General features: G+C 44.1%; 1 protein-coding gene across 1 annotated transcript in view; it reads left to right on the top strand.

The window, feature by feature from the left end:
- The window catches only part of LOC126427955 (proline-rich protein HaeIII subfamily 1-like), a 77,223-nt gene that overhangs the window by 38,083 nt on the left and 13,426 nt on the right, over positions 1-25,714 (top strand). Inside the window, exon 2 of the mRNA XM_050089844.1 lies at positions 10,209-10,447. Coding sequence (XP_049945801.1) covers positions 10,209-10,447 — 239 coding nt within the window. The remainder of the gene's footprint in view (positions 1-10,208; positions 10,448-25,714) is intronic.

Below are 25,714 nucleotides of genomic sequence, written 5' to 3' on the forward strand. Positions count from 1 at the left end.
GTCAAGGATATCACACGCGAGTTTGGGTGGCAATCTTTACAACAAAGGCTTTTCTCGTTTCAGCAAGACGTTCTCACTAAATGTCAATTCCCATCGTTTCTTTGGAATGCATAAATATTTGTTGACCCCACACTCGTAGGGGAAATGATAATTGTAATAAGAGAAATCAAAATCCACACGAAAACATGTAAGTGGTCGTTTTTCCCACTCGCTGTTCAGGAGTGGAACGGTAGAGAAACCTTCAGCCAGACACTGAAGGGGACATTGTATTTCAATGTTAAATTATCGAATTTTGTGACCCATTATCTCGGAAATTTTTTCAGTGTATTGAATGCACTGAACTAGAATTATTACTAAAACTTTATTGTGTGGCATGTTATCTTTTTTCTTTTCAAACACTCAGTTTTTTGACAGAATCTTGTAAATAAATGAACATAAAAACAAAACAATTCAGTTTTTTTTAATAATTCTGATTCTATATGTGTTGAATTTCAAACTTGGCATGCTGTGAAGATTTAATGTCTCTACCATCAGTACTTTTTACAAAACGAGTCATTTATTGCAAAAACAAAAACTGTAGTTCAGAGAAATTATGAGGTTTAAAACTTTTTTTATTACTAACTCTTATACAGACTTACATTTCTGCGTATTTTATGCACTAGAATTGCCCTGGCCCATAGTCTGCGTCTTCTTCAGTGTCGCAACTTGCCTCCTCCTTTTCTTTCTTGCTTCTTTTTTCATTTGCTGTTCATCTAACTCTGCTTCACGTACACAAAGCTCATTCAGTTCCCGCAGTACTTTAGCTGTATTTTATCCGAGTCATACCCCTAACTTCTCCAGAACCTTAAGTCTTTCATAGTTCCCACCATTAAAAGTTATTACAGCATCAGACAGTGATAACTTTAGAGTCATAAGGCCAACAAATACATTTTTAGGCACACGGCACCACCCAACATTATTGAAGGACACATTCACATTCTGGGTCTTCCCATGTAAACACCTCTTTAGTTGCTCATTATTTGCCATATCTCTGTAAATAGGTTTGATTGTCTTCATTACTGCCAAAGGAAGAGAATATGTGTAAATTCATGCAGGGTGCCATAAAATTCAGCGTGCCTATATTTACACCAAGTATTTGGTGGAGGTGGACACAAAGCAAGACGTGGCTCGTCATCGGTTCATATTTGATGAAAGAAAGTGCTCCACACAGCTCTTATCATCTTGCATTTCTTGAAGTTACTTTTACGCTTAGTCATTTTATTTACTTATAAAAAGCAACAGAAGTTAGCTTACTATAAAAATAGCCAGCAATCAGACTACTTTCAACGAAAACTAGTATCAGAAACAAAGGACTGATTTGTTTATTCGTAATGCTAACTTCCGAGACGTAGCAGTAGGTACAGAACAAAGCAATTCACAGCCTTCTAAACTGTGTAGTTCCCAAGACATGACTGCTCAGCTGTGGCAGTATATGCGTAGCCACAAAATTTGACAGTCACATGTCAACATTCGAAATATTATTTGAAGGTCTCACAACTATCTCATTTTACTGTATTATATATCAAAATGTTCGGGAAACTAGCAATTAGATTAGTTTAGATTAGATTATTCATTCCATAGACCGATAAAAGAGGGAATCATTCTGGGTATGGAACATTTCAGATAAACACATTACAAAAATGTAATTAGAAAAACTTGAGTTTCATTAATTTTAATGATCCTCAGTCAATAAACAATAAGATTATGTACATGTATTAAATTTAAACTTCTAATATTTACAGGTTTAATACTTACATCTGCTTCCATTAAATCCATCATTCTGACATTTGCTAGTTTCTTAGCTATTACAACCAAGTATTGACAAAAATTAAAGTAAATTATTCATTTAAGTGATTTCAGAAAACAAGAAATGTCAAATTTCAATGAATTTCATGTTAAATGACCCATTAAGTGTGGATAACAGAAGAGTCATGTACATGTAACAGCCACATCACCTAGTTGCCCTGGCTACTTGCTTATAACTTGGGAATTACAATATTATACAGAATCATTGGGAGGAAGTAAGCCAGATGGATAAATTGAAGAGGACCTTCATATACAACAGGAACAAAGTACTTGGAATGGAAGTGAATTCAGAGTGGCTACTTCAAATATCAGTAGTATCAGAGATAAAGCAGCATAAATGGAAAATGAACTAAATTCACAAAATATTTACTAGGACATCTCAACAGAAAAATCAGGAATACAATATAAAGAGTGATAAAAAATTCCTATTTCAGGGCGTTGCTACAGCCTATACGCAACATAACGCAACTTCTATACTGGTATATAAGCACTAATACGTAGGCAAGGATTTGCATGGCATTTGCATTGTAAATGTGAAAATGTGAACTATGGCGACATTACTACCAAATGCATCTCAACTATACTAACATGCTGCTATTGTTTCCTTGGCTGCCGAACGATAGACGCTAGCAGACTTCCATCAGAGAATAAAGAATGTTTATGGGGCAGCATGTATGTCGAAAGCCATCGTTGTGGAACGGTGCGCCAAGTTCCATGCTGGTCGCGATTTGACCCAAGACGCCGGTCGATCTGGATGGCCAGCCTCACCCATTATGGACAACAAGCAGGTGGCTGGTGATGCGAATAAGGCGGACTGGCGCATAACCATTCGTGCCATAGCTAAGGAACTAGACAGCAGCTTCGGCAGTGTGTAACTCATCATCCAAAAGGAGTTTGGCTACCGTAAAATATGCAGCCAGTGGATGCCGCCCATGTTGAATGCGAAACAAAAAGCAAATATAAATGGCTGTTTGCCTGAGGCGCCTGATGCATTTCAGTGTTGAATGCAACACGTTCCTTGAGAGCAGTTGCAATCCACTAAAGCTGGCGCCTCCACTGGGAGCTGGAGTCAATGTCATCGATGGGAAAGTGGCATCATCCACATTCTTCTCGCCCCAACATTGCAAGAGCCCGCCATCTGCTGGGAGCGTGATGTTCACCATGTTATTTGATTATCAGGGCTCATTGAAAATTGATTTAAAGGAAGCTAGTGTCTCTAGCACTGGGAAACGGTACTGCGCAACGCTGGAGAAATTACGGCATGTGGTTAAGGGGACCACACCCTGCCTATCTAACCCATGTTAATTTAGGCGAGTATTTGACCCGTTTCTGAAAAAAACTATTTGATGCAGGTCCTTAATATTTTTACTGTATGTTACATGATGCTAATAGAGCCAACTGTACTAAAATCTACTTTATCCATTTTATAGTTTTTTAAGAAATGCTTTTTTAAAATTTATTAACAAAAATACTAAGTTCTTTCTGCAGAAAATATTTTTTTTTGTGAACTTCTTAATATGGGAGTATTAATGAATGTAGCACCAGAGGTGTATTTTTATGTTATGCAGAGTCTCTGAAAATTTCATTCATTTATCTATGATAGTTTCGGATATAATGGGGCATATGTACTGAAAATTTTAGTTTGCGGGAAATTTACTTTAAAGAAAGAACTTTTGAAATTTGTTTCTTACAGTTAATTAAAACTGTCCTGCTGCATACGATGGCCCTTCTTTGGCCTCTAGCAGGTCTTCCAGCTTCTTTTTCACCTTCTTGGATGTTTCTCTTGCTTTCTTGGCCATATTAGATGCAGACCTGTCTGCAATGGCTATCCTCATTTTATCGTAATGTTGCAGCCCGGTGATCATATTTTTACCAGGATTAATTTCGACCTTTTTCAGTACCCAACACTTTCCAATATTATCACAATTAAATGTAATAACAGCATCATGAACTCCTAGTTTCATTGTATGCATGCCTACAAATACAATTTTAGGAACGCAGTTCCAAATTACCCTGTTGATACATTCATTTGGGTTCTGTGTCTGCCCATGTAGGATGAACCAAGTTTCTAAAAATAGGTTTAATTACTGTAATAACAGCAGCAGGATGAACCAAGTTTCTGAAAATAGGTTTAATTACTGTAATAACAGCAGCAGGAAGAGAATTCTGGACAGAATAAGATACTCCAGTTGCCTGAGCCCTATTGTATTCGCACCACGAATTTTCTCCTGATGGACACAATCCATGACATGGCTTATCATCAGTAGAGGACTTATGGAAGAATATGGCCCAAACATCTCTCTTCATTGCCTCCAGATTTTCTTTATTTCTCCTAATTGCCTGCTCATAGTATACCTGTTAGTTTTCTATTTAAGTTTTAGTTAACCTACCCTGTCCAGTCAACAATTTTCCATCTTCTAATTTTTTTTATCTCATAGCAACAGTTAGTTTTCTCAGCCTTGTTCCCAAACGTTTTCGAACATTCTACTTTGCTAATAATGGCATCTTCATATGGCGTAGACTTCACCACATTGTTCTACGCCTTGTCGCCCAAATATTTGGTGTACCGTACACCTCTTGTTTGTATGGAGCGATGAAATGTTTGTTGTACTCCATGAACTTCCATACCACCACTTGTCCCTCTAAAATTAGCCACCCAGTTGTGTTCTTTATGTTGATTGACTTTACAACATTTGCAATATTTAGATATTATCTCCACATCTAACACTTCACTGGTGTTTACACTCGTGGCAGTCACTACTCCATTCAGAGAAGTATGTCCTCTTTTCTGCCAACATCCATCAAGTGCAACTGCAATATCCGAACATCCATCATTTCTTCCACTCCTAACGTCCAATTTAGGGGATATAAAGATCTAAAATGTATGTAGAAAAGTGGGTGACAGAAGAGTGGGCGTGACACATAAACACTCATGGTAGGAAAATGCTCTGTAAATGCTCGAAAAAAATTTTTTTCAGCGAAATCCTTTCCAGAGTACTTCAGTAAAACAATCTATCGAAATATGATGAAAACTGAAAATCAGTTTTTTTCGACCTGAACCACGGTGTGGCCGCCTTAAGGAGATGCTTCGGGAATGCAAATGGGAATGCCTGGACGGAAGGCGACGTTATTTTCTAGGAACACTTTTTTAGAAAATTTAGAGATCCGGCATTTGAGGCTGACTGCAGAACGATTCTACTGCCGCCAACGTACATTTCACGAAAGGACCACGGAGATAAGATAAGGGATATTGGGGCTCGTACTGAAGCATACAGACAATCTTTTCTCCCTCGCTCTATTTGCGAGTGGAACAGGAAAGCAAATGAGTAGAAGTGGTAAGAGGTACCCTCCGCCACGCACCATATGGTGGGTTTTGGAGTACGTGTGTAGATGTAGATGAAATTTTTCATGTTGTTCAGTTTTTCTCGAGCATTGCCACCCTTTCCATTTTTTGGTCTTCTCTGCTGGAGCCGTTATTACTGTTACTGTTATTATGGCTTAGAGTTGACAGCGGGTGGGTTGACAGTGGGTGAGAAAAAAGTGGGCGTGGCACATAAACACAAGTGGTAGGATAATGCTCTTTACATACTTGCAAAAAAATTTTTTCAGCAAAATCGTTTTCAGAGTGTTATATCCTAGCCAGTGATGCCACCCGAGCCCGCTGCCAAAATGTTGGCAGCATCAAAGTCCGGACGCCGTCCGCATAAGCAGCGCCAGCGATACAGGAAATCGCCGCAAGTCTGCGCGCGCCACCGCTGGCTTCTGGCTTCTTAAGCGCTGGAGTCGCGAGCGCTAGGACAGTTCTGTATTCGCCGCTCAGTTGTATACTCGCCACCGAATTGTGTACTTGCTAGTCAGTTGTGTGTTCATCGCAGCAGAGTTGTTGTTTGTCGTCAGCCGACGCTGACCTAGCCGCTCCGACTCGAACTAGACAGATTTCTGTAGACACGGAGTTCACTACTGTGATGCTGTATCTTCATAAATAAAGATAAGTGCCGACTTTTATTTAATCAGAGTGTTTGGGTTTTCATCTTTCTGTTCACTGTTCCAGCGGACCGGTCGGCCCGCTATTAAAAGTGTGGCGGTGACTTCGTAAGCCGTTTCTACAGTGAATTGTTTGTCGCTACGAACACCGCCACAAAACTGGCGACGAGGATTTCCGAACTCGTGTGCAGGGCTGGTTCAACTTGTTTCTGGTTATACTAATTATAGCGATAGAATTTTGGGGGCTGGTTTAATTTGTGTTCACTATGTCTGCCGAATTACAACAGTTGATCTTGTTACAGAGTCAGCAAATACATAGTCTGGTGGAAGCGATCGCCAAACAAGCGGCTAATCCTCCAACACAAAAGGAACAAGCACAGGCAGCACCACCGTTCCGTGCTTTTGATGCATCAAGAGAAGAATGGCGAGAATATTTCGCGCAGTTGCAGGCGCACATGACAGTCTACAAAATCACAGGTACTGAGAGGCAGCTTTATTTAATTTCCACTGCAGGCGTGGAAGTCTATCGACTACTTTGTAAGTTGTTCCCGGAATCCAAGCCAGAAGCTTTAGACTATGACGTTGTTGTTAACAAGCTTGCTGAGTATTTCGAGTCGCGAGTTCATGTGGCAGCAGCCAGATTCAAGTTCTTCAGATTAAAGAAACTGCCACATCAATCTAATAAACAGTGGTTAACAGATTTACGGGGCCTCACCCGTCAGTGCCGATTTAATTGTGTGTGTGTGGAGCTTCCTACAGTGATGTCATGTTACGAGACGCTATTACTCAAAACATTGCAGATTCTCGTATTCGTGCTGCTATCTTAAAGTTGCCTGACCCGTCATTAGAGACTGTGATAAACATCATTGAAGCCCAAGATACTTTTGACTATGCTGAGTGTGAGTTAGATCAGCCATGTATTTCTCAAATTGCCTGTGCTAAGCAAGTTATGTCACGCCCGCGGCCCCACCGGCAGAGTCAGACTGTAAACACTAGCCGGCCGCGTCATGTTAAACACATTCGTCAGCCGCGTGTGCAAAATGATAGAGTTCAGTCTTGTCCTAAGTGTGTTCTTGCTCATCCTCGTGAACGTTGCCCGTTAAGAAACGCGGTTTGTCACTTTTGTCAAAGGAAAGGACACATCCAGACTGTTTGTTTGCGTAAACGCAAGAACAATTCTAATGCTGCCCAGCCCATGGATATTCATGTTCTTCAAAGCCAGCCCGCCCAGAAGGTCGCGTTTAAAGACTCTTCCACGGTTCGTGTGGGTAATAAACTTGTTCGCAATAAGCCACCCGCCCAGCCCTCTGCTATGCGACCCAAGCGTAATTCAAACGCTGTAAAACGTAATGTACAGACTGCAAGTGAAGCGGGAGTTGTTGTTCCACCCGCCCAACCCACGAGTTGTCGTAAGCAGCGAACACGCGCTAAACGCGCTGATTTTGTCTTCCGCCTCCACTGAACCGATCCAGAGACAGTGTAATAAACTATTTGTGAAGCTACGCATCCAGGATAAGACCTTCAATTTGCAATTAGACACTGGTGCGTCTGTGACTCTCATAAATAGTGCTACGTATGCGGCTATCGGCCGCCCTAAACTTGCAGCGGCAAAACATTCTTTGGCTGTTTATAGTGGAGAACAAATTCCTGTGTTAGGTGTATGTAGCGTGCCAGCCACATTCCGTGGCAATACAAAAACAGTTTCATTCACAGTGCTCCGCGCTACAGACAGTGTAAACATTTTCGGATTAGACTGTTTTGACTTGTTTGGCCTGTCTATCCAAGACAATGTGTTGCAAATTAATTCTGTTGTTGTTCCTCAAGACAGCTTTGTGTAAACGATACAGTGACATATTTAAAGACGAACTAGGTTGTGCTGCGAACTTTGCCGCTCATATTACGTTAAAAGATAATGCTCAGCCTCGATTTTGTCGTGCTCGTCCAGTGCCTCACGCCCTCCGGGCACCTGTAGAAGATGAACTTCGTCGTTGGCAAAACAACGGTGTTATTCAACCCGTTTCAGCGAGCCAGTGGGCTTCTCCCTTAGTTATTATAAAGAAACCGTGTGGCAAGTTACGTTTGTGTGCTGATTTTAAGTCGACAGTTAATCCTCAGACTGTCATTGATTCTTTTCCTTTGCCTAGACCGGACGAGCTGATGGATAAGTTAGGGGAAGCTCGTTTCTTTTCCAAAATTAATCTCCGTGAAGCATATTTGCAATTGCCCCTCGACGAGCAATCACAACAGTATTTTGTCATAAACACGTCGTTGGGGTTGTTCCGTTTTCTGCGTTTGCCTTTTGGTTGTGCGTCAGCTCCAGCTGTTTTTCAGCGTTTTTTGTCACAACTTCTGGCTAATGTGCCATCGTGTTGCAACTATTTAGACGATATTGTTGTGTCCGGTCGGACGCCTGCTGAACATTTCCGTAATTTGGAGTGTTTGTTTCAAGTGTTGTCTCAGGCAGGCCTACGTTGCGACATCGATAAATGTTCATTTTTCCTTACGGAGATGGAGTATCTGGGACATGTTATTAATGCTCAAGGCATTCATCCCTCCCAGTCACATTTAGCAGCTATTCGTGATTTGCCCGCCCCTCGCAATCTGCAGGAATTGCAAGCAGTTCTTGGCAAATTGACATATTATATTAGGTTTATACCTAATGCATCACAGATTGCTGCACCGTTGCATCGTCTCCGCCGTAAGAATGTTCCGTTTGTGTGGTCAGCTGATTGCCAATCAGCCTTTCAGCAGCTTAAAGAGGCTTTATTGAATGATCGTTGTCTGGTCCATTACGACCCTAACAAGCCTCTGGTGGTTAGCTTGTGATGCCTCTTCTTTCGGCCTCGGTGCTGTGTTGTCTCACCGAGTCGGTCACACCGAACGTCCTATTACGTTCGCATCTAAATTGCTAAACAAAGCTCAGTGTAATTATAGCCAATTGGACAAGGATGCGTTGGCTATTGTGTTCGGTGTCACAAAATTCCATCACTACCTCTATGGTAGACCATTCTATTTAGTAACAGATCACAAGCCCCTGACGTCACTGTTTCATCCGTCTAAACCAGTTCCTCAGCGGACAGCTCAGAGACTACAACGTTGGGCTCTTTTGTTATCACAATACCAGTATGAGATACTGTATCGCCCCACAGCTCAGCATGCAAACGCTGACGCGCTTTCTAGATTGCCGATTGCTGCGGATGATGTCTTCGATTCCTCTGACGACTCCTGCCATCAGATTGACGCCGATGAGCATCAATCCCTCCGGGATTTTCCGATTGATTATCGTCAGGTGGCACGTGAGACAGCTACGGATCCTCATCTGAGTTTACTATTACGTTTTGTTCAACGTGGTTGGCCGTCCAAGGCAAAGGACATATCGGATCCTGTGGTTCGTCGCTATTATCCGCAACGTCATCTGTTGTCTGTTTCGCACGGAGTTTTGCTGTTACGCACCGAGAATGACCAGCTTCGTGTAGTGGTTCCCCAAGTGCTCCAATCCAAGGTCCTCGACTTGTTGCATCAAGGTCATTGGGGAGTGGTCCGCACCAAGCAGCTTGCCCGCCGTCATTGTACATGGATCGGCATTGATAAGCAGATTACGCAGATGTCTACAGATTGTTCGACGTGTGCCGAACACCAAGCTGCTCCGCCTCAACGTTATTTTGAGTGGGCACGCCCTGCCGGTCCTTGGCAGCGAGTACATATTGATTTCGCTGGTCCATATTGGAATTCTCGTTGGCTCATCGTGATAGATGCATTTAGTAAATTTCCGTTTGTTGTGCCCATGCAGTCTACAACGTCTGCACAAACTATACAGGCGTTGACTTCAATTTTTTGTATTGAGGGTCTTCCAGAAGTTTTAGTGTCTGACAATGGTCCACAATTTACCTCTGCTGAATTTGAAAGTTTTTGTTCTGCCAATGGCATTCACCATGTTCTTACTCCACCATTCTACCCTCAATCGAATGGTGCAGCGGAACATTTTGTACGCACATTCAAGGATCATATGGACCGCCTTCGTGCTACGCACTCTCGTCAGCAGGCCCTCATCACGTTCCTGTCGTCGTACCGGACCACGCCACGCGACGGCCCTTCGCCTGCAGAGCTTCTCCACGGCCGTCGTCATCGCACCCTACTACGGTTGTTGCACCCCCCGGATCGACCCGCCGCTTCTGAGCATCGCACGCGTTTTCAGCGCAACAACGCCGTTTTTTTCAGAGTTTATCACGGTCGCCGTCGTTGGGAACGTGGTACCGTGATAAGTGTCCAGGGTCGCGGTTTTTATACTGTTCAAGGTGCTACTGGGGTGCACAGGAGGCATCAGAACCAGTTGCGCCGCGCTGGCCGCCCGGATTCTGCCGCTCGTTCTTTGTCCACAGATTTGGTCCGCGGCGGGTTCCAGCCGCGCCTTCCGACTTCGCTGCCGCCCCCAGGGCGGCAGCAGCAGCAGCAGCCGTCGCCGCTACCACGCCGACAGCCCGTCCCGTTGATGCCTCCCGCGCAGCTTCATCCGGGAGCGCCCCCGGTGGTCGCTCCGGCGCCTGCGGTCCCTCTTCAGTCGCCACCGCCTTCGGAGCTGATGGACGTCGACCCCTCAGCCGGGCCGCCTTCCCAAGCGGTGGCTGTGCAGCCTGTCCTGCAGCCGCTTTCCTTGGGCACCCCCAAGGAGTCTGACACCGCAGCGCCTTGTCCGGCGCCCACTCAGCAGCCGTCGACGCAGCGTCAGGAGACGCTGCCTCTCTTCGTGGGTCCCGACGCCTCGCCGCGTCCAGTACCAGAAGCTGCGCCCGTGGTCACAGGCGTGCATCCTGACCTCGGTTTTCAGTCGGTGTTTCCCGAGGCCCCGCGCAGCCAATGCTGGGGTGCGGACCGGGGACTGCCACCGACAAGTCTCCGCCCCGGTCTCTTCTGCTACGCCTGCGGCCAGACCCCTCCCCCGCCGTCGACGCTCGCCACGTCATTTTTCAACGACGGTGCGGCGATTTGGGGGGGAGGAGTGTTATATCCTAGCCAGTGATGCCACCCGAGCCCGCTGCCAAAATGTTGGCAGCGTCAAAGTCCGGACGCCGTCCGCATAAGCAGCGCCAGCGATACAGGAAATCGCCGCAAGTCTGCGCGCGCCACCGCTGGCTTCTGGCTTCTTAAGCGCTGGAGTCGCGAGCGCTAGGACAGTTCTGTATTCGCCGCTCAGTTGTATACTCGCCACCGAATTGTGTACTTGCTAGTCAGTTGTGTGTTCATCGCAGCAGAGTTGTTGTTTGTCGTCAGCCGACGCTGACCTAGCCGCTCCGACTCTAACTAGACAGATTTCTGTAGACACGGAGTTCACTACTGTGATGCTGTATCTTCATAAATAAAGATAAGTGCCGACTTTTATTTAATCAGAGTGTTTGGGTTTTCATCTTTCTGTTCACTGTTCCAGCGGACCGGTCGGCCCGCTATTAAAAGTGTGGCGGTGACTTCGTAAGCCGTTTCTACAGTGAATTGTTTGTCGCTACGAACACCGCCACAAAACAGAGTACTTAAATAAAAACGTAGTATATCGAAATATGATGAAAACCGAAAATCGATTTTTTCCGACCTGAACCACGGTGTGGTCCCCTTAAGGTGAAACGTCCGGCAAAACCTCAGAAAAAGAGTGCTGCTGCTTCATGATAACGCACATCCCCATATCACAAATGGCGTAACTTAGAAGATACGCCAACGCAAGTCGGAGACACTCTAGCATTCGCCCTATACTTCTGATCTGTTCCCCGTGTCTGTCACACCTTCAGTCTCTTAAAAAAAGAGTCGCCGATTCCTGTCGGACGAGGATGTTCAGGAGGCAGTTACGGACTTCTTCGCGCAGAAAACCACGGTGTTACATGAAATGGATATTTTCAGCCTGGTGAGTCGGTGGGATGGTTGCCTCAATTCCTACGGCGATCTTGCCTCATTGGCATACAGATACATTTTGATCTCCCCTTATAGTATAAAGCACTAATTAAAGCAGAAACAAAATCACTTGGCACAAAAAAGAGATTTTTTGAAAGGGATCTGCGACACTTCAGTGATAAAATACGTAGTTTACTTAAAATTAAGGAACATGCCTACTGAAAAATGTTAGATTCCTCAGGTGACATGATCTGAGACTACATTATAACAGAAAATCACCTCTTGTGAAACGGGAAGTCAAGCAAGTTAGAAATCATAGTTTCAGATATCGGACATGAAGGAATGGCAATTGAATCTCAATGTAGACAAGTGTAATGTGCTGCGCATACATAGAAAGAAAGATCCTTCATCATTTAGCTACAATATAGCAGGTCAGCAACTGGAAGCAGTTAATTCTGTAAATTATCTGGGAGTAGGCATTAGGAGTGATTTAAAATGGTATGACCATATAAAATTAATCGTCGGTAAAGCAGATGCCAGATTGAGATTCATTGGAAGAATCCTAAGGAAATGCAGCCCGAAAACAAAGGAAGTAGGTTACAGTACACTTGTTCGCCCACTGCTTGAATACTGCTGACTGGTGTGGGATCCGTACCAAATAGGGTTAATAGAGGAGATAGAGAAGATCCAACGGAGAGCAGCGCGCTTCGTTACAGGATCATTTAGTAATCGCGAAAGCGTTACGCAGATAACAAACTCCTGTGGAAGACTGCAAGAGAGACGCTCAGTATCTCGATACGGGCTTTTGTTGAAGTTTCGAGAACATACCTCCACCGAGGAGTCAAGCAGTATATTGCTCCCTTCTACGTATATCTCGCGAAGAGACCATGAGGATGAAATCAGAGAGATTAGAACCCACACAGAGGCATACCGACAATCTTTCTTTTCACGAACAATACGAGACTGGAATAGAAGGGAGAACTGATAGAGGTACTCAAGTACCCTCCGCCACACACCGTCAGGTGGCTGGCGGAGTATGGATGTAGATGCAGATATAGACGAGGAAGAAAAGACAAAGCATGTAAAATAATGACATATCGAAACAAAGTAGATAAGCACAAACTAGAAATGAACACAATTTCCGAAACAGGTACTATATAGCACTCAGGGCTGATGTGTAAGGTATTGAAGCAGATAGGAATGCAGATTTAATAACGCTGGAGGAACTATAGGATGCAATAACTTTCACTAGGAACAGGAAGACAGCATAATGAGATAAAATCAAGAAAGTATCAATAAAGTATGCACCAAATACTTAAAAAATATAAACATTGGATTTTATGAACATGTGCTGGCAAAGTCTGATGAAAACCTTAAATTTGTAATAACAAATCGAAATTTCGCGCCGTTATCGTGTAAGTTGGCAGAATGGCCCGTAGGTGGCAGGATAGTGCAGATGCACACATATTGTCGCAGTATCAGTATAAAGATGGCCGCCCCATTAGCGATTTGCACCAGGGAAGAACAGCGTTCGGTTATTCGGTTTTTGCGTAGTGAAGGTGTGAAACCTATTGAAATTCATTGACGAATGAAGGTTCAGTACGGTGATGCATGTTTGTCACAGCAGCAAGTCTACGAATGGAGTAGGAAGTTCGCAAATGGTGTGACTTCAGTGGAAGATGCTCCTCGTCCAGGTCAGGCACAACGAGTTGTGACTCCACAGAACACTGCAGCAGTTGAAGCCATAGTGAAGGAACACCGCCGAGTGGCACTGAATGACATTGCAGCATGTTTACAGATTAGTCGTGGGTCAGCACACCACATTGTGCATGATGTGCTCCAGTTTCACACAGAGGCTGCAAGATGGGTGCCACGGCAGCTGACTCCTGAAATGAGAGAACGACGTGTTGATGCTTGTGAAGAACTTCTTCGGCGCTTTTAACGAGAAGGTGATGGCTTTCTTGCAAGAATCGTTACTGGGGACGAAACCTGGGTTCACTACCACCTACCGGAAACGAAGAGAGCGAGCAAGGAATGACGCCATTCCTCATCACCAAGTGATTTCCATATGTTTGGACCACTCAAAGACGCAATGGGAGGAAATAAGTTTCGTTATGATGAAGAGGTACGCCACGCGGTGCATGAGTGGTTGCGCGGACTACCAAAATAATTTTTTTTCTAACGGAGTTTGTGCACTTTGTAAGTGCTGGTGGACTTGCATTGAGCGTGGGGGAGATTATGTTGAAAATTGATACAACTTTGTACCACTTCTGCACAACAAATAATATGTTAAAAGTTATTTAAGGTTTTCATTTGACTCACCCTCGTATACATGAAGAACGGGGTACAGCCTAGATCTGCCCAATTTATAAGAAAATAAATAGACGTGAATGTCACGACTACAGACTAATTGCTTGTTATATTTTGTATACTAGAATTTTAGCAAAACGTCTATCGCCAGTCGTTGAAACTATGTTGTCAAAGGACGGTCACGTTCGGACTGGAACTTCAGTATGACACAACTAACATAAAGCCACTTTGAATTCCATTTGAAATTTTTTATGGTCAAACTTCTCTTTGGAAACTTTATGACGAAGACTCTTAGTGAAAGTTGCTGGTGGGAGTGTAATAGTGTGCCATGTTTAATTCCTACTTTAGTGTACAACTTATTACAATTACTGTACAGTCTGTTATACTATAGCACGTGCATAGTCTCTGATACTATGCTTCTGTCTGAAAACTATTTCAGAGTTCTTTTGTAGTTGCATAATGATTCGAAAATATAAGATAGAATGCTGCAACTGTAATTGAAACATCTCCTTTAAACTATATCTCAAAAAAATTAATGATGGTTTACTGGAAAAAATACCATGTGTTAGTGTACTATTAGGAAACAGAATTAGAACAAATTCTGATTCTGTATCGCCAGTATGCCGTGACCTAGAAATGACGTAATTACAAGAGGGGCAAGGTGCCCCCCTCCCCTTTCTCTCACGAAAAGAAAAAGTATAGTGTAGTGGGTTTTGTCTTCCGATATAATGATGTAAACGTCGATATTACACAAGTAACAAGTTTAGAAATCCCAAGTCGTCATTCTCTTCCAAAATATTAAAAATATTCCATACTCTCCGAACTAGCCCCTTCCCTCTCCCCTCCACTCACTACAAACTATAGTTTTGGTGCCCTTGCATAGCTATACTACTTTTGAATATGAACAACATCATCTCTACAAATTTCGTATAACATGTGAGATTTAATTACTCTAAACTTACAATCACAAACTGTAAATGATTAATAATTGAATACCAAGAGTAGTTATCTATATACACTGAATGACTTCCTCATCAATGATCAGGAGATAGAATGCTCAACTATGGCCTGCTAAATGTGTAGGTAGCTATAGATGTAACTTCTGAACCATATAGGAAATTTGCGAATGAATACAATTTGCTGGTTCTATCTCACAAACGTTCGTCTTGGTCCCATGAATACTTGCGGAATGGGAACCGATGTTCTGCTTTAATGCATGAAAATAAGTCACTGAACTACATGTGCCTGTAAGAAAGCACTGCGCTGATAGATTAGAAAATTATGTTAACTGCTCGGGAAATAAAGTTTCATTATGTTTCCAGGACTGCTGCTAGCTGGCCGCACAATAGTGCAAGGCGTGTCAGCAAAGTTACGTTAAGTTTTATTTTCAGGCAGTATGAGGAAAGCGTAACAAACTGAGTACAAATAAAGAAAACGGTTGTTCTGAACTGAAATTATACTGCCACTTGTAACCACAAAGAATTCGAATTATATTACCGTGAGAACTGTATAATCTCCTGAAGTGTTGCAAACAACGAAACTCATTCACTGGAAACTAAAGAACGGTCAGTACTTAAATTACATGACATTTTCTCTTTACTTTTCTTTTGAAACGCTTTTAAAGATGGGTGGTGCGAAATAGTAATCAGGAACCTGAACACACGATTGCCGATTTTGAAGTGGATACCAAAGTATAGACTGTTGGGCGGAATTTTAGATTTTATATTGCGACAATTTGAGGAAGATTAAATGTGCCCAAAGCAGTTTGCATTATTATTACAACAAACTTTCGCAGGAAACTAGAACTCTGCCCATGTAATCTCTTTCTAAATGTTCGTTCACAAGAAGAAGCATTTCTATCCTATACGTCCGCCATCCACGTTGGTCTCTCACCGTCCACCGAAAACTGACTGCTTGCGGCAGAATGACAGTGACGTCATCTGCTCCTAACATAACCTCTGATAACCGCAGAGTTGCATATCACCCGTGTATTCAGGTATCCAAAGACGAACCCTCCAGAAAACTACCATGTCTCACAATACTGAAACCTTACAAATTTGCCAACTTTCCTTGCCTTCACTGACTACGAAATGGTGTTTAATAAAGAAAATCGAAACAAACTAGAAAATCTGAAGAAACAGAGAGATCCAATTTCATCTTATAGAAGAAGTAAACGATTTACTTGTGAATAACAAAATTGTAATAAAAGCAGCGAACAGCAGACAAAATGTAGATGAAATTAACCAAGCGTTAGACAAGAGTGTCCCCACTCATCCACTCTTTTACAAGGGTGTGATAAAAAATAATGCCCCCAGTATTTTGTTATGTGACAACCCTTAAAGCTTTTTAAATAAAACAAATGTCATTAACATTTTAGATCTTTATTCTTCATTTCTACTTATCTACATACCTACATACCTGCCAGTAGATTGGTCTCAATTCTAGTGTGTAACATGGCGGTATGTAACGTACCTATGTCGATCAGTGAGAAACAACGTGTTATAATCAAGTTTCGAATACGAAGAGTTCGTCCATACATAGAACTCTCTCTCCCTCAGCCTGACAATGCTAGATCACCCAAAAGCGCTTGACACCTGCAACAGTCTGACGCCTTGGGTTTACTGTGATCGACATCCTCGATACAGTCTCAACTTGGCCCCATTCGAATTTCATCGGTTTCTAAAACTTAGAGAACACATGTGAGGACTTCACTTTGATAGTGACGAAAAGGTACAAGCAGAGGTGAGATTGTAGCTCCGTTGACAAAGTCAAACATTCTACAGTAATGGCATCAGAAAACTAGTCTCTCCTTGGGAGAAATGGTTTCTCAGTTGACTAAGTTGAGCTATAAATACGTAGACATGAAAAATAAGGATGTAGAATATTAATAACGTTTGTTTTATTTTAAAAGCTTTAACCGTGAAACTTCTTGTCAGATTAGAACTGTGTGCCAGATCGAGACTCGATCTCAGGATCTTTGCCTTTCATCAGCAAGTGCTCCACCAGCTGAGCTACCCAAGCCCGATTCACGCCCCGTCCTCACATCTTTACTTCCGCCAGAGACGAGGTACTGGCAAAGGTCCCGAGTTTGAGTCTCTCTCCAGCACACAGTTTTAATCTGCCAGGAAGTTTCATATCAGCGCACTCTCCGCTGCAGAGTGAAAATCTCATTCTGGAAACATCCCCAAGGCTGAGGCTAAGCCAAGTCTCCGAAATATCCTTTCTTCCAGGTGTGCTAGTTCTGCAAGGTTCGCAGGAGATGCTCTATGAAGTTTGGAAAGTAGAAGACGAGATACTGGCGGAAGTAAAGCTGTGAGGACGGGCTGTCAGTCGTGCTTGGGTAGCCCAGTTGGTAGAGCACTTGCCCACGAAAGGCTAAGGTCCCGAATTCGAGTCTGGGTCCTGCACACAGTTTTAATCTGCCAGGAAGTTTCGTATCAGCGCACACTCCGCTGCAGAGTGAAAATCTTATTCTGGAAACATCCCCGACGCTGTGGCTAAGCCATGTCTCCGCAATATCCTTTCTTCCAGGAGTGTTAGTTCTGCAAGGTTCGCAGGAGAGCTTCTGTATAGTTATGAAAGTAGGAGACGAGGTACTGGCAGAAGTAAAACTGTGAGGAGGGGGCGTGAGTCGTGCTTGGGTAGCTCAGTTGGTAGAGCACTTGCCCACGAATGGCCAAGGTCCCGAATTCGAGTCTGGGTCCTGCACACAGTTTTAATCTGCCAGAAAGTTTCGTATCTGCGTACACTCCGCTGCAGAGTGAAAATCTTATTCTGGAAACATCCCCGACGCTGTGGCTAAGCCATGTCTCCGCAATATCCTTTCTTTAAGGAGTGTTAGTTCTGCAAGGTTCGCAGGAGAGCTTCTGTATAGTTTGGAAAGTAGGAGACGAGGTACTGGCAGAAGTAAAACTGTGAGGAGGGGGCGTGAGTTGTGCTTGGGTAGCTCAGTTGGTAGAGCACTTGCCCACGAAAGGCCAAGGTCCCGAATTCGAGTCTGGGTCCTGCACACAGTTTTAATCTGCCAGGAAGTTTCGTATCAGCGTACACTCCGCTGCAGAGTGAAAATCTTATTCTGGAAACATCCCCGACGCTGTGGCTAAGCCATGTCTCCGCAATATCCTTTCTTCCAGGAGTGCTAGTTCTGCAAGGTTCGCAGGAGAGCTTCTGTATAGTTTGGAAAGTAGGAGACGAGGTACTGCCGGAAGTAAAGTTGTGAGAACGGGGTGTGAGTCGTGCTTGGGTACCTCAGTTGGTAGAGTACTTGTCCACAAAAGGCAAAGGTCCCGTGTTCGAGTCTCGGTCTGGCACACAGTTTTAATCTGCCAGGAAATTTCATATCAGCGCACACTCTGCTGCAGAGTGAAAATCTCATTGTAGCTTTAACAGTTTTCACACAAAAAATTCGGAGGCATTACTTTTCAGCCCGATCTCATGTGTATAATGAAGACCGATGCGTTCTTCCTCTTCTCCACAGGAGTTAGGTATTTTAATAAAAAATTTCTCAATAAGTCACGAGATGAAGATACTATTAATACCCAGCAGTTTTGTGTAACTTAAGTATCCCAATGAGAAAGGTGGCTACCATGTACTGTAGAATGGAATGATGGGCTATCTAAATCTGTGCCAGGCCGGGACTCGAACCGGAATTTCCTGCTTGTCGCGAACGTTGTCTTACCGTTTGGATATCCGAGCACATCTCACAGATAGACCCAAACTCCCATATGCCGCCAACCATTTGTCGAAAACTTGTACTCGTACATCCATTATGTATATTCCAGTTAAGACGAGACGTTTTATTTGAAAGTCACTTGCCCGCTGTCAACGGATGAATACGATATCCGCTGACAGCGAGTGAGTGACTTTCGAGTTGTAAATACACTTCTCGGGTTTGCCGCTGGATCGTATTGTGTAAAACCCACCGCTGCAAGAAGCGACTGCACCAACGACAGAAGCAACTACCACCACATGAAGATGTGGAACAGTTGCATCGATGAAATATTGTGGGATTTACACAATACGATTCGGCGGCAAACAAGATAATCGTGTTTGCAACGGATCCACCGGGAAAGCCTGAAAAGTCACGACTTTCAAGTTGCTGTCCATGTTCGCAATTGCGAATACGTTTAACGTATTTCATAACGTCTGTAGTAGACGCAGTGCATGCATGCATGTCCAAAGGAACTTTACATTCGGAATAACATAGCCACTGCAATATCGTATATGACTATGAGTCAGCATACATTTATGAAAAAAATTCCTTGTCGAAATTAAATTCTGGGGCTGTGGACAGCAGAAAATTGAGAAAATAGGCTCGTCATTGTTCTGTGGTAGTTGGCCGATTGTTCAACAAAGTTCTTACGAAAAAATGTGCGTGAGAATGAGGAAACTATTGGCAAATGAGTCTCAGGGCAGTTCTGGTTTGTATAAGGCATGAATAACGATATAGCACTTAAAGTATCCGGTCTTTATATCAAGCAACAATCTGCCTTCAATCTTTTCGGTATGTCCACTGGAAAAATAGAGGAATACGTATAAATTTTATATTCATTAATCAGGAAACGAGTAAGGTAAAGTACTTTAAAATAAACATAATCTGTATTATGAGTACAACATAATTTGTGTCGAAGCAGTAACAGGAATGACCACTCACATATTCATAGCTCGACATCAGACAGAAAAAAGGCTCAGATATGCAGAAGAAGATATTGAAGATAGGTAGCTCCATTTATCAAAAGAATTGACAGTATCACCAAAGAATAGTCCTAGAAGTGTGGCTGATCAGTTACAGACATTGGCAACGGTAACAGTGGAATTATTGGTTCAAATGGCTCTGAGCACTAGTCCCCTAGTCCCCTAGAACTTAGAACTACTTGAACCTAACTAACCTAAGGACATCACACACATCCATGCCCGAGGCAGGATTCGAACCTGCGACCGTAGCAGTCCTGCGCTTCCGGACTGAAGCGCCTAGAACCACACGAGTAGAATTATTACTTTAATTTGACAATACAGTGTATCAGAATAAATGTACAGTCACACGTGAGCGAACACACACACACACACACACACACACACACACACAAAAACTGACTTTTGAAAACGTATTATTCGAAATTAACAACGATCTGAGAGATAATAAAAATATTGATCGAGCTTGATAGCAAGGATCTATTGAAAACTAATAACCACATGGTATCTGATTTCCATTTTATGAAAAATTATCTTCAAGATATGTCCCTGAAGTGTTAACCATTAATATTCTTTGTCACGCACTTCATCTGCATGATGAACATAGAGGGAGACTTTGAAACCTGATGTCAAGGGAAGACAGGATTGGGTCACGATTGTGGACGGGCGGTAATGAATTACTATTGGTTGCCTTTTACAGTTACACACAATTTATTTTAAACCAGTAATTACAGACTAAACAATAAATAAAAATACCACAAGTTATTAATGAAGGAATAAACAACTGCGTAAATAATAGTGTTTCAGTGAGTTACAATTTAGCAAATGACCATCAAATTCAGATACAGCAGGTAATGTTATGAAAGCAAGCCACTGTGACGTGCGCAGAAGGCCTTACACGCCAGGAATGGCAATAAATTAAGAATTGTTTAAAACTCGCTGCAACTTACAAATTACAGGTATTGAAAATATTAAAGGCAAGTCGCCACAAACAGCGGAAGGCATCAGACACCAGGAATGGCAGTAAATAAGGTTTTAAAGGCTTACTGCATAAATACAAATACCAGAATTTTAAGGCAAATAACTACAATCACAGCTGAAGGCCATACACACCAGGAGCGGCAATAATATAAAAATTTAGAAACCTGCTCTATAACAGCAAGTACAATAGCAAAGATTAATTAAAATACAAGCAACTGATCACCAAACGGGTGAAATAAGATGATTGTGAACTTTATAACACAACTCATAACATCCACTGAACACTACACTGCTATATTTATTCCAGACGGCGACCAGAACTACTAACTAGACATATATAACATTTAATGTAGGCATTACAAGGTACTGGAATAAATAATACAATAATAAAATATAAGGACCAGTGCATAAGTTCCTTAAAGGGTACTGAGCCCGATTATACCAGCAGCAGGCGTGGTCTGAAAGAGCGTTACACTGAACTAACGGCCATCAGACCTCCTTTTGGAACACACATGTCTTACAAGAACCAAAGGGCCACAGACGGTGCTCCAGGAATCGACCTCTGAGAAAGTCCGGCAACAAACACTTTTGCGGGTCGATGAGATAGGCAGCAAAGAGTTGCATTCACGTCACAAGATGGTAGCTTAGACTAGTGGCAGTATAACGAATGGCTAATGATAATCTTGCTGAAGCTACCTGAAGTCCGATAAGCCAAATTCAACGACGAAACAATACGGCAAAGCCGGAACCGGCAGTCTGCACTACGTCCCCAGAATAATGTGCTTAGAGCGCCCGGAACGAGAAAGGAATCACTACCACCAGAGTAGAAGAAACACCAATCGGCCTACAATCAAGAAAGCTGTCAAAACTACGCGCCTTATTGGCAGCAGTGGCAAGGTCAGGAAATGTACACTGCCGTCACATACACTAACCCCCAGGGCTGGTAACTGGGGCGTTAGTAGCCACCAGGCAAGGAAATTTTCCGCTGGTTGAACAAATTGTAACAAATTGAACGCAGTAAATACACTCCTGGAAATGGAAAAAAGAACACATTGACACCGGTGTGTCAGACCCACCATACTTGCTCCGGACACTGCGAGAGGGCTGTACAAGCAATGATCACACGCACGGCACAGCGGACACACCAGGAACCGCGGTGTTGGCCGTCGAATGGCGCTAGCTGCGCAGCATTTGTGCACCGCCGCCGTCAGTGTCAGCCAGTTTGCCGTGGCATACGGAGCTCCATCGCAGTCTTTAACACTGGTAGCATGCCGCGACAGCGTGGACGTGAACCGTATGTGCAGTTGACGGACATTGAGCGAGGGCGTATAGTGGGCATGCGGGAGGCCGGGTGGACGTACGCCGAATTGCTCAACACGTGGGGCGTGAGGTCTCCACAGTACATCGATGTTGTCGCCAGTGGTCGGCGGAAGGTGCACGTGCCCGTCGACCTGGGACCGGACCGCAGCGACGCACGGATGCACGCCAAGACCGTAGGATCCTACGCAGTGCCGTAGGGGACCGCACCGCCACTTCCCAGCAAATTAGGGACACTGTTGCTCCTGGAGTATCGGCGAGGAGCATTCGCAACCGTCTCTATGAAGCTGGGCTACGGTCCCGCACACCGTTAGGCCGTCTTCCGCTCACGCCCCAACATCGTGCAGCCCGCCTCCAGTGGTGTCGCGACAGGCGTGAATGGAGGGAAGAATGGAGACGTGTCGTCTTCAGCGGTGAGAGTCGCTTCTGCCTTGGTGCCAGTGATGGTCGTATGCGTGTTTGGCGCCGTGCAGGTGAGCGCCACAATCAGGACTGCATACGACCGAGGCACACAGGGCCAACACCCGGCATCATGGTGTGGGGAGCGATCTCCTACACTGGCCGTACACCACTGGTGATCGTCGAGGGGACACTGAATAGTGCACGGTACATCCAAACCGTCATCGATCCCATCGTTCTACCATTCCTAGACCGGCAAGGGAACTTGCTGTTCCAACAGGACAATGCACGTCCGCATGTATCCCGTGCCACCCAACGTGCTCTAGAAGGTGTAAGTCAACTACCCTGGCCAGCAAGATCTCCGGATCTGTCCCCCATTGAGCATGTTTGGGACTGGATGAAGCGTCGTCTCACGCGGTCTGCACGTCCAGCACGAACGCTGGTCCAACTGAGGCGCCAGGTGGAAATGGCATGGCAAGCCGTTCCACAGGACTACATCCAGCATCTCTACGATCGTCTCCATGGGAGAATAGCAGCCTGCATTGCTGCGAAAGGTGGATATACACTGTACTAGTGCCGACATTGTGCATGCTCTGTTGCCTGTGTCTATGTGCCTGTGGTTCTGTCAGTGTGATCATGTGATGTATCTGACCCCAGGAATGTGTCAATAAAGTTTCCCCTTCCTGGGACAATGAATTCACGGTGATCTTATTTCAATTTCCAGGAGTGTAGTAATAAGAAGTCGAGGAAAGCTAATCTGATCCGCCTTTCCCAAGTACTCCACTCGCTGCTCTTCGCCTCGGCGATACTGTGAACAGCAAAACGAACCCAAGTCACTGGAGAATCGCGAGATATCACAATGGTGGAGGCTTCTCTACTTGGATTGAAATGCTCTCATCTTAAAGCTTGCTGGATCCGGTTTACGACGAGGTCGTGCACCCTCGTGACCACAGCCCTTCCATCCGGCAGTCCATGCGTGCCACCAGCGGGCCCGGCGTGTTCGCACACTGCGCAGACCTGGCTCCTCCTGAGTCCCCAACCTAACTGACCCACTCACACGACCCGGAAAAACAAGGACGTCTCCGCAAAGATAGGGCAACAGTTACTACATACCGATAACCACCGCTGCTGCCACTAGCGGACAGGCAACGGTTGAGGAACCGAGTGGCCCCAGTCAACACAAGAAGACAAACAACTGCAACCATGCCAACTAAACGATACCGTCTGGCCTCCGACAGAGGGCAGAAACCTACAAACAGCACCAACGCAATCCACAGCATGGCTCAGACTTATCTAAGAGAATTTAAAAATCCTACACAACGCCCCCAAAGAGCTCTTATTAGACCACTTGGATGAGGTTGAAATCTATATCTGTTATAAAAGACAGCCATTACCCTATCGAATGAACAACTGAGCTTTAAGGATAAAATTTTCTTCGATCTTTTTGACGATCTGCTGTAATGCATGTCTCTTTTACTTCTCTTGTTTTAAATCATCTGTAATTTCCATCCTCTCCCTCTTTCTTTTATACTTTTATATTACTGATTTTACTCTATAAATGTGGTAATTATGACATCGTTTACATCATGTAATTAAGTCATAAGCTTGTCTCTGTACATTTGGTGCTTTTGCACTATTTGTCAGTGCCGTTTTTTTTATCGTTTTAAGTGTAACGATTTGACATATATTCAAACATTCCTTAACCAGTCATACTGTTTTAGTATTTAATTTTAGGTTTCATACCTCTTAAGATTCAATTCTGATCGTTATTCATCAATCCTTGACTACATGGTGACCGACAGCGTCGTTCTGTCGTTACAGACACCACGCATTCATGCACCTGAATCGCCTCGATGGGAAGTGACTCCTCCACCGTCAGTCCGAATGCACAATCACGTTCGCCTTCCTGCGGGAATCTCAAAGTAGCGAGTGTGGAGGATATGGGCTGCAGTTCTGAGCACACAGAGAGCACATAATGCTACCTAGAACAATAGTGTCTCCTGCCAAGTACGAGGGCCTGGTGAGAAATTTCGCCTGAAGCTATGCAGCCAACATTACATAACTGTCGTGCGTTTTCTTCTTCAGGACAATTCCCAGCCGCATTCTGAAGGGCAATGAAGATGCTCCTGCATCGTTTTCAATTGGAAATGTTTGATTACCCACAATACAGCACGCAATTGACTACCTCTGAGTTTCATCTCTGCCCAGATGAACCGCTAGCTATGAAGGCAACATTTCGGCACAGACAACGAGCTGTAGGCCAGCGTAGAGAACTGGCGGAAAGCACTGGCTGCTGAATTCTAAAACGACAGTACTGGAAAGTTGGTAGAACGCTACGACAAACGTCTAAGTCGGGTCGGCTACTATAGAGATAAGTAGCTGGAAGTTGTAGCTAACTGTTGCAAATAAAACAATTTTGATTTTCATTGTGGTATCCATTTCGCGACCTATCGTTTCTTACTTTTCGAATAGTCCTCGTACTATACGAAAGAGAGCTACCGTAAAGATACTGCATGCATTAACAATGTACATGCAGTACCTACTCATGACGGTAACTTCCTGTCATCTCACAGAAAATGATGTCTGGGGTGTAATAACAACATTAAAGAATAGAGTTGAACATGAAAGTGAATGACTTGTCCTATCTCAAACTGATACATTGTACAAAGTAAAAAACATGTGAAACGAATGTTAAAAATTACACTCATGCTCAGAAATTAAGGATAATTGCAGAATGTGGTGCCACACAACGTGGCACTACAAAAAAAACTGGCTTTAATAGCATAGGCACATAGGGAACACCCACGACACAGATCTATAAGTCGATGGTGATAAATTGAGAAAACCGTCCCGAAATACATGAGTTACAAAACGCCACTGTTTCCTGCGCATGTACACCGACATCAGTATGGTGTATGATCACCATGCACACACACATAGGCCGCACAACGGGTTGGCATACTCTGGATCAGGTGGTCGAGCAGCTGCTGGGGTATAGCCTCCCATTCTTGCACCAGTGCCTGTCGGAGCTCCTGAAGTGTCCTAGAGGTTTGAAGATGTGCAGCGGTACGTCGACCGAGAGCATCCCAGATGTGCTAGATGGGGCTTAGGTCTGGAGAACAGGCAGGTCACTCCATTCGCCTGATATCTTGTGTTTAAAGGTACTCCTCCACGATGGCAGCTCGATGGCGCCATCCATGAGGAGGAAGATGGGACCCACTGATCATGATTCCATCCCACACCATCAAACCACGACCCCCATGCAGGTTCCTTTCAAGGACATTGAGGGGTTGGTATCTGGTTCCTGATTCAC

The sequence above is a fragment of the Schistocerca serialis genome, chromosome 12 (assembly GCF_023864345.2).
Source record: "Schistocerca serialis cubense isolate TAMUIC-IGC-003099 chromosome 12, iqSchSeri2.2, whole genome shotgun sequence".
NCBI lineage: Eukaryota > Metazoa > Arthropoda > Insecta > Orthoptera > Acrididae > Schistocerca > Schistocerca serialis.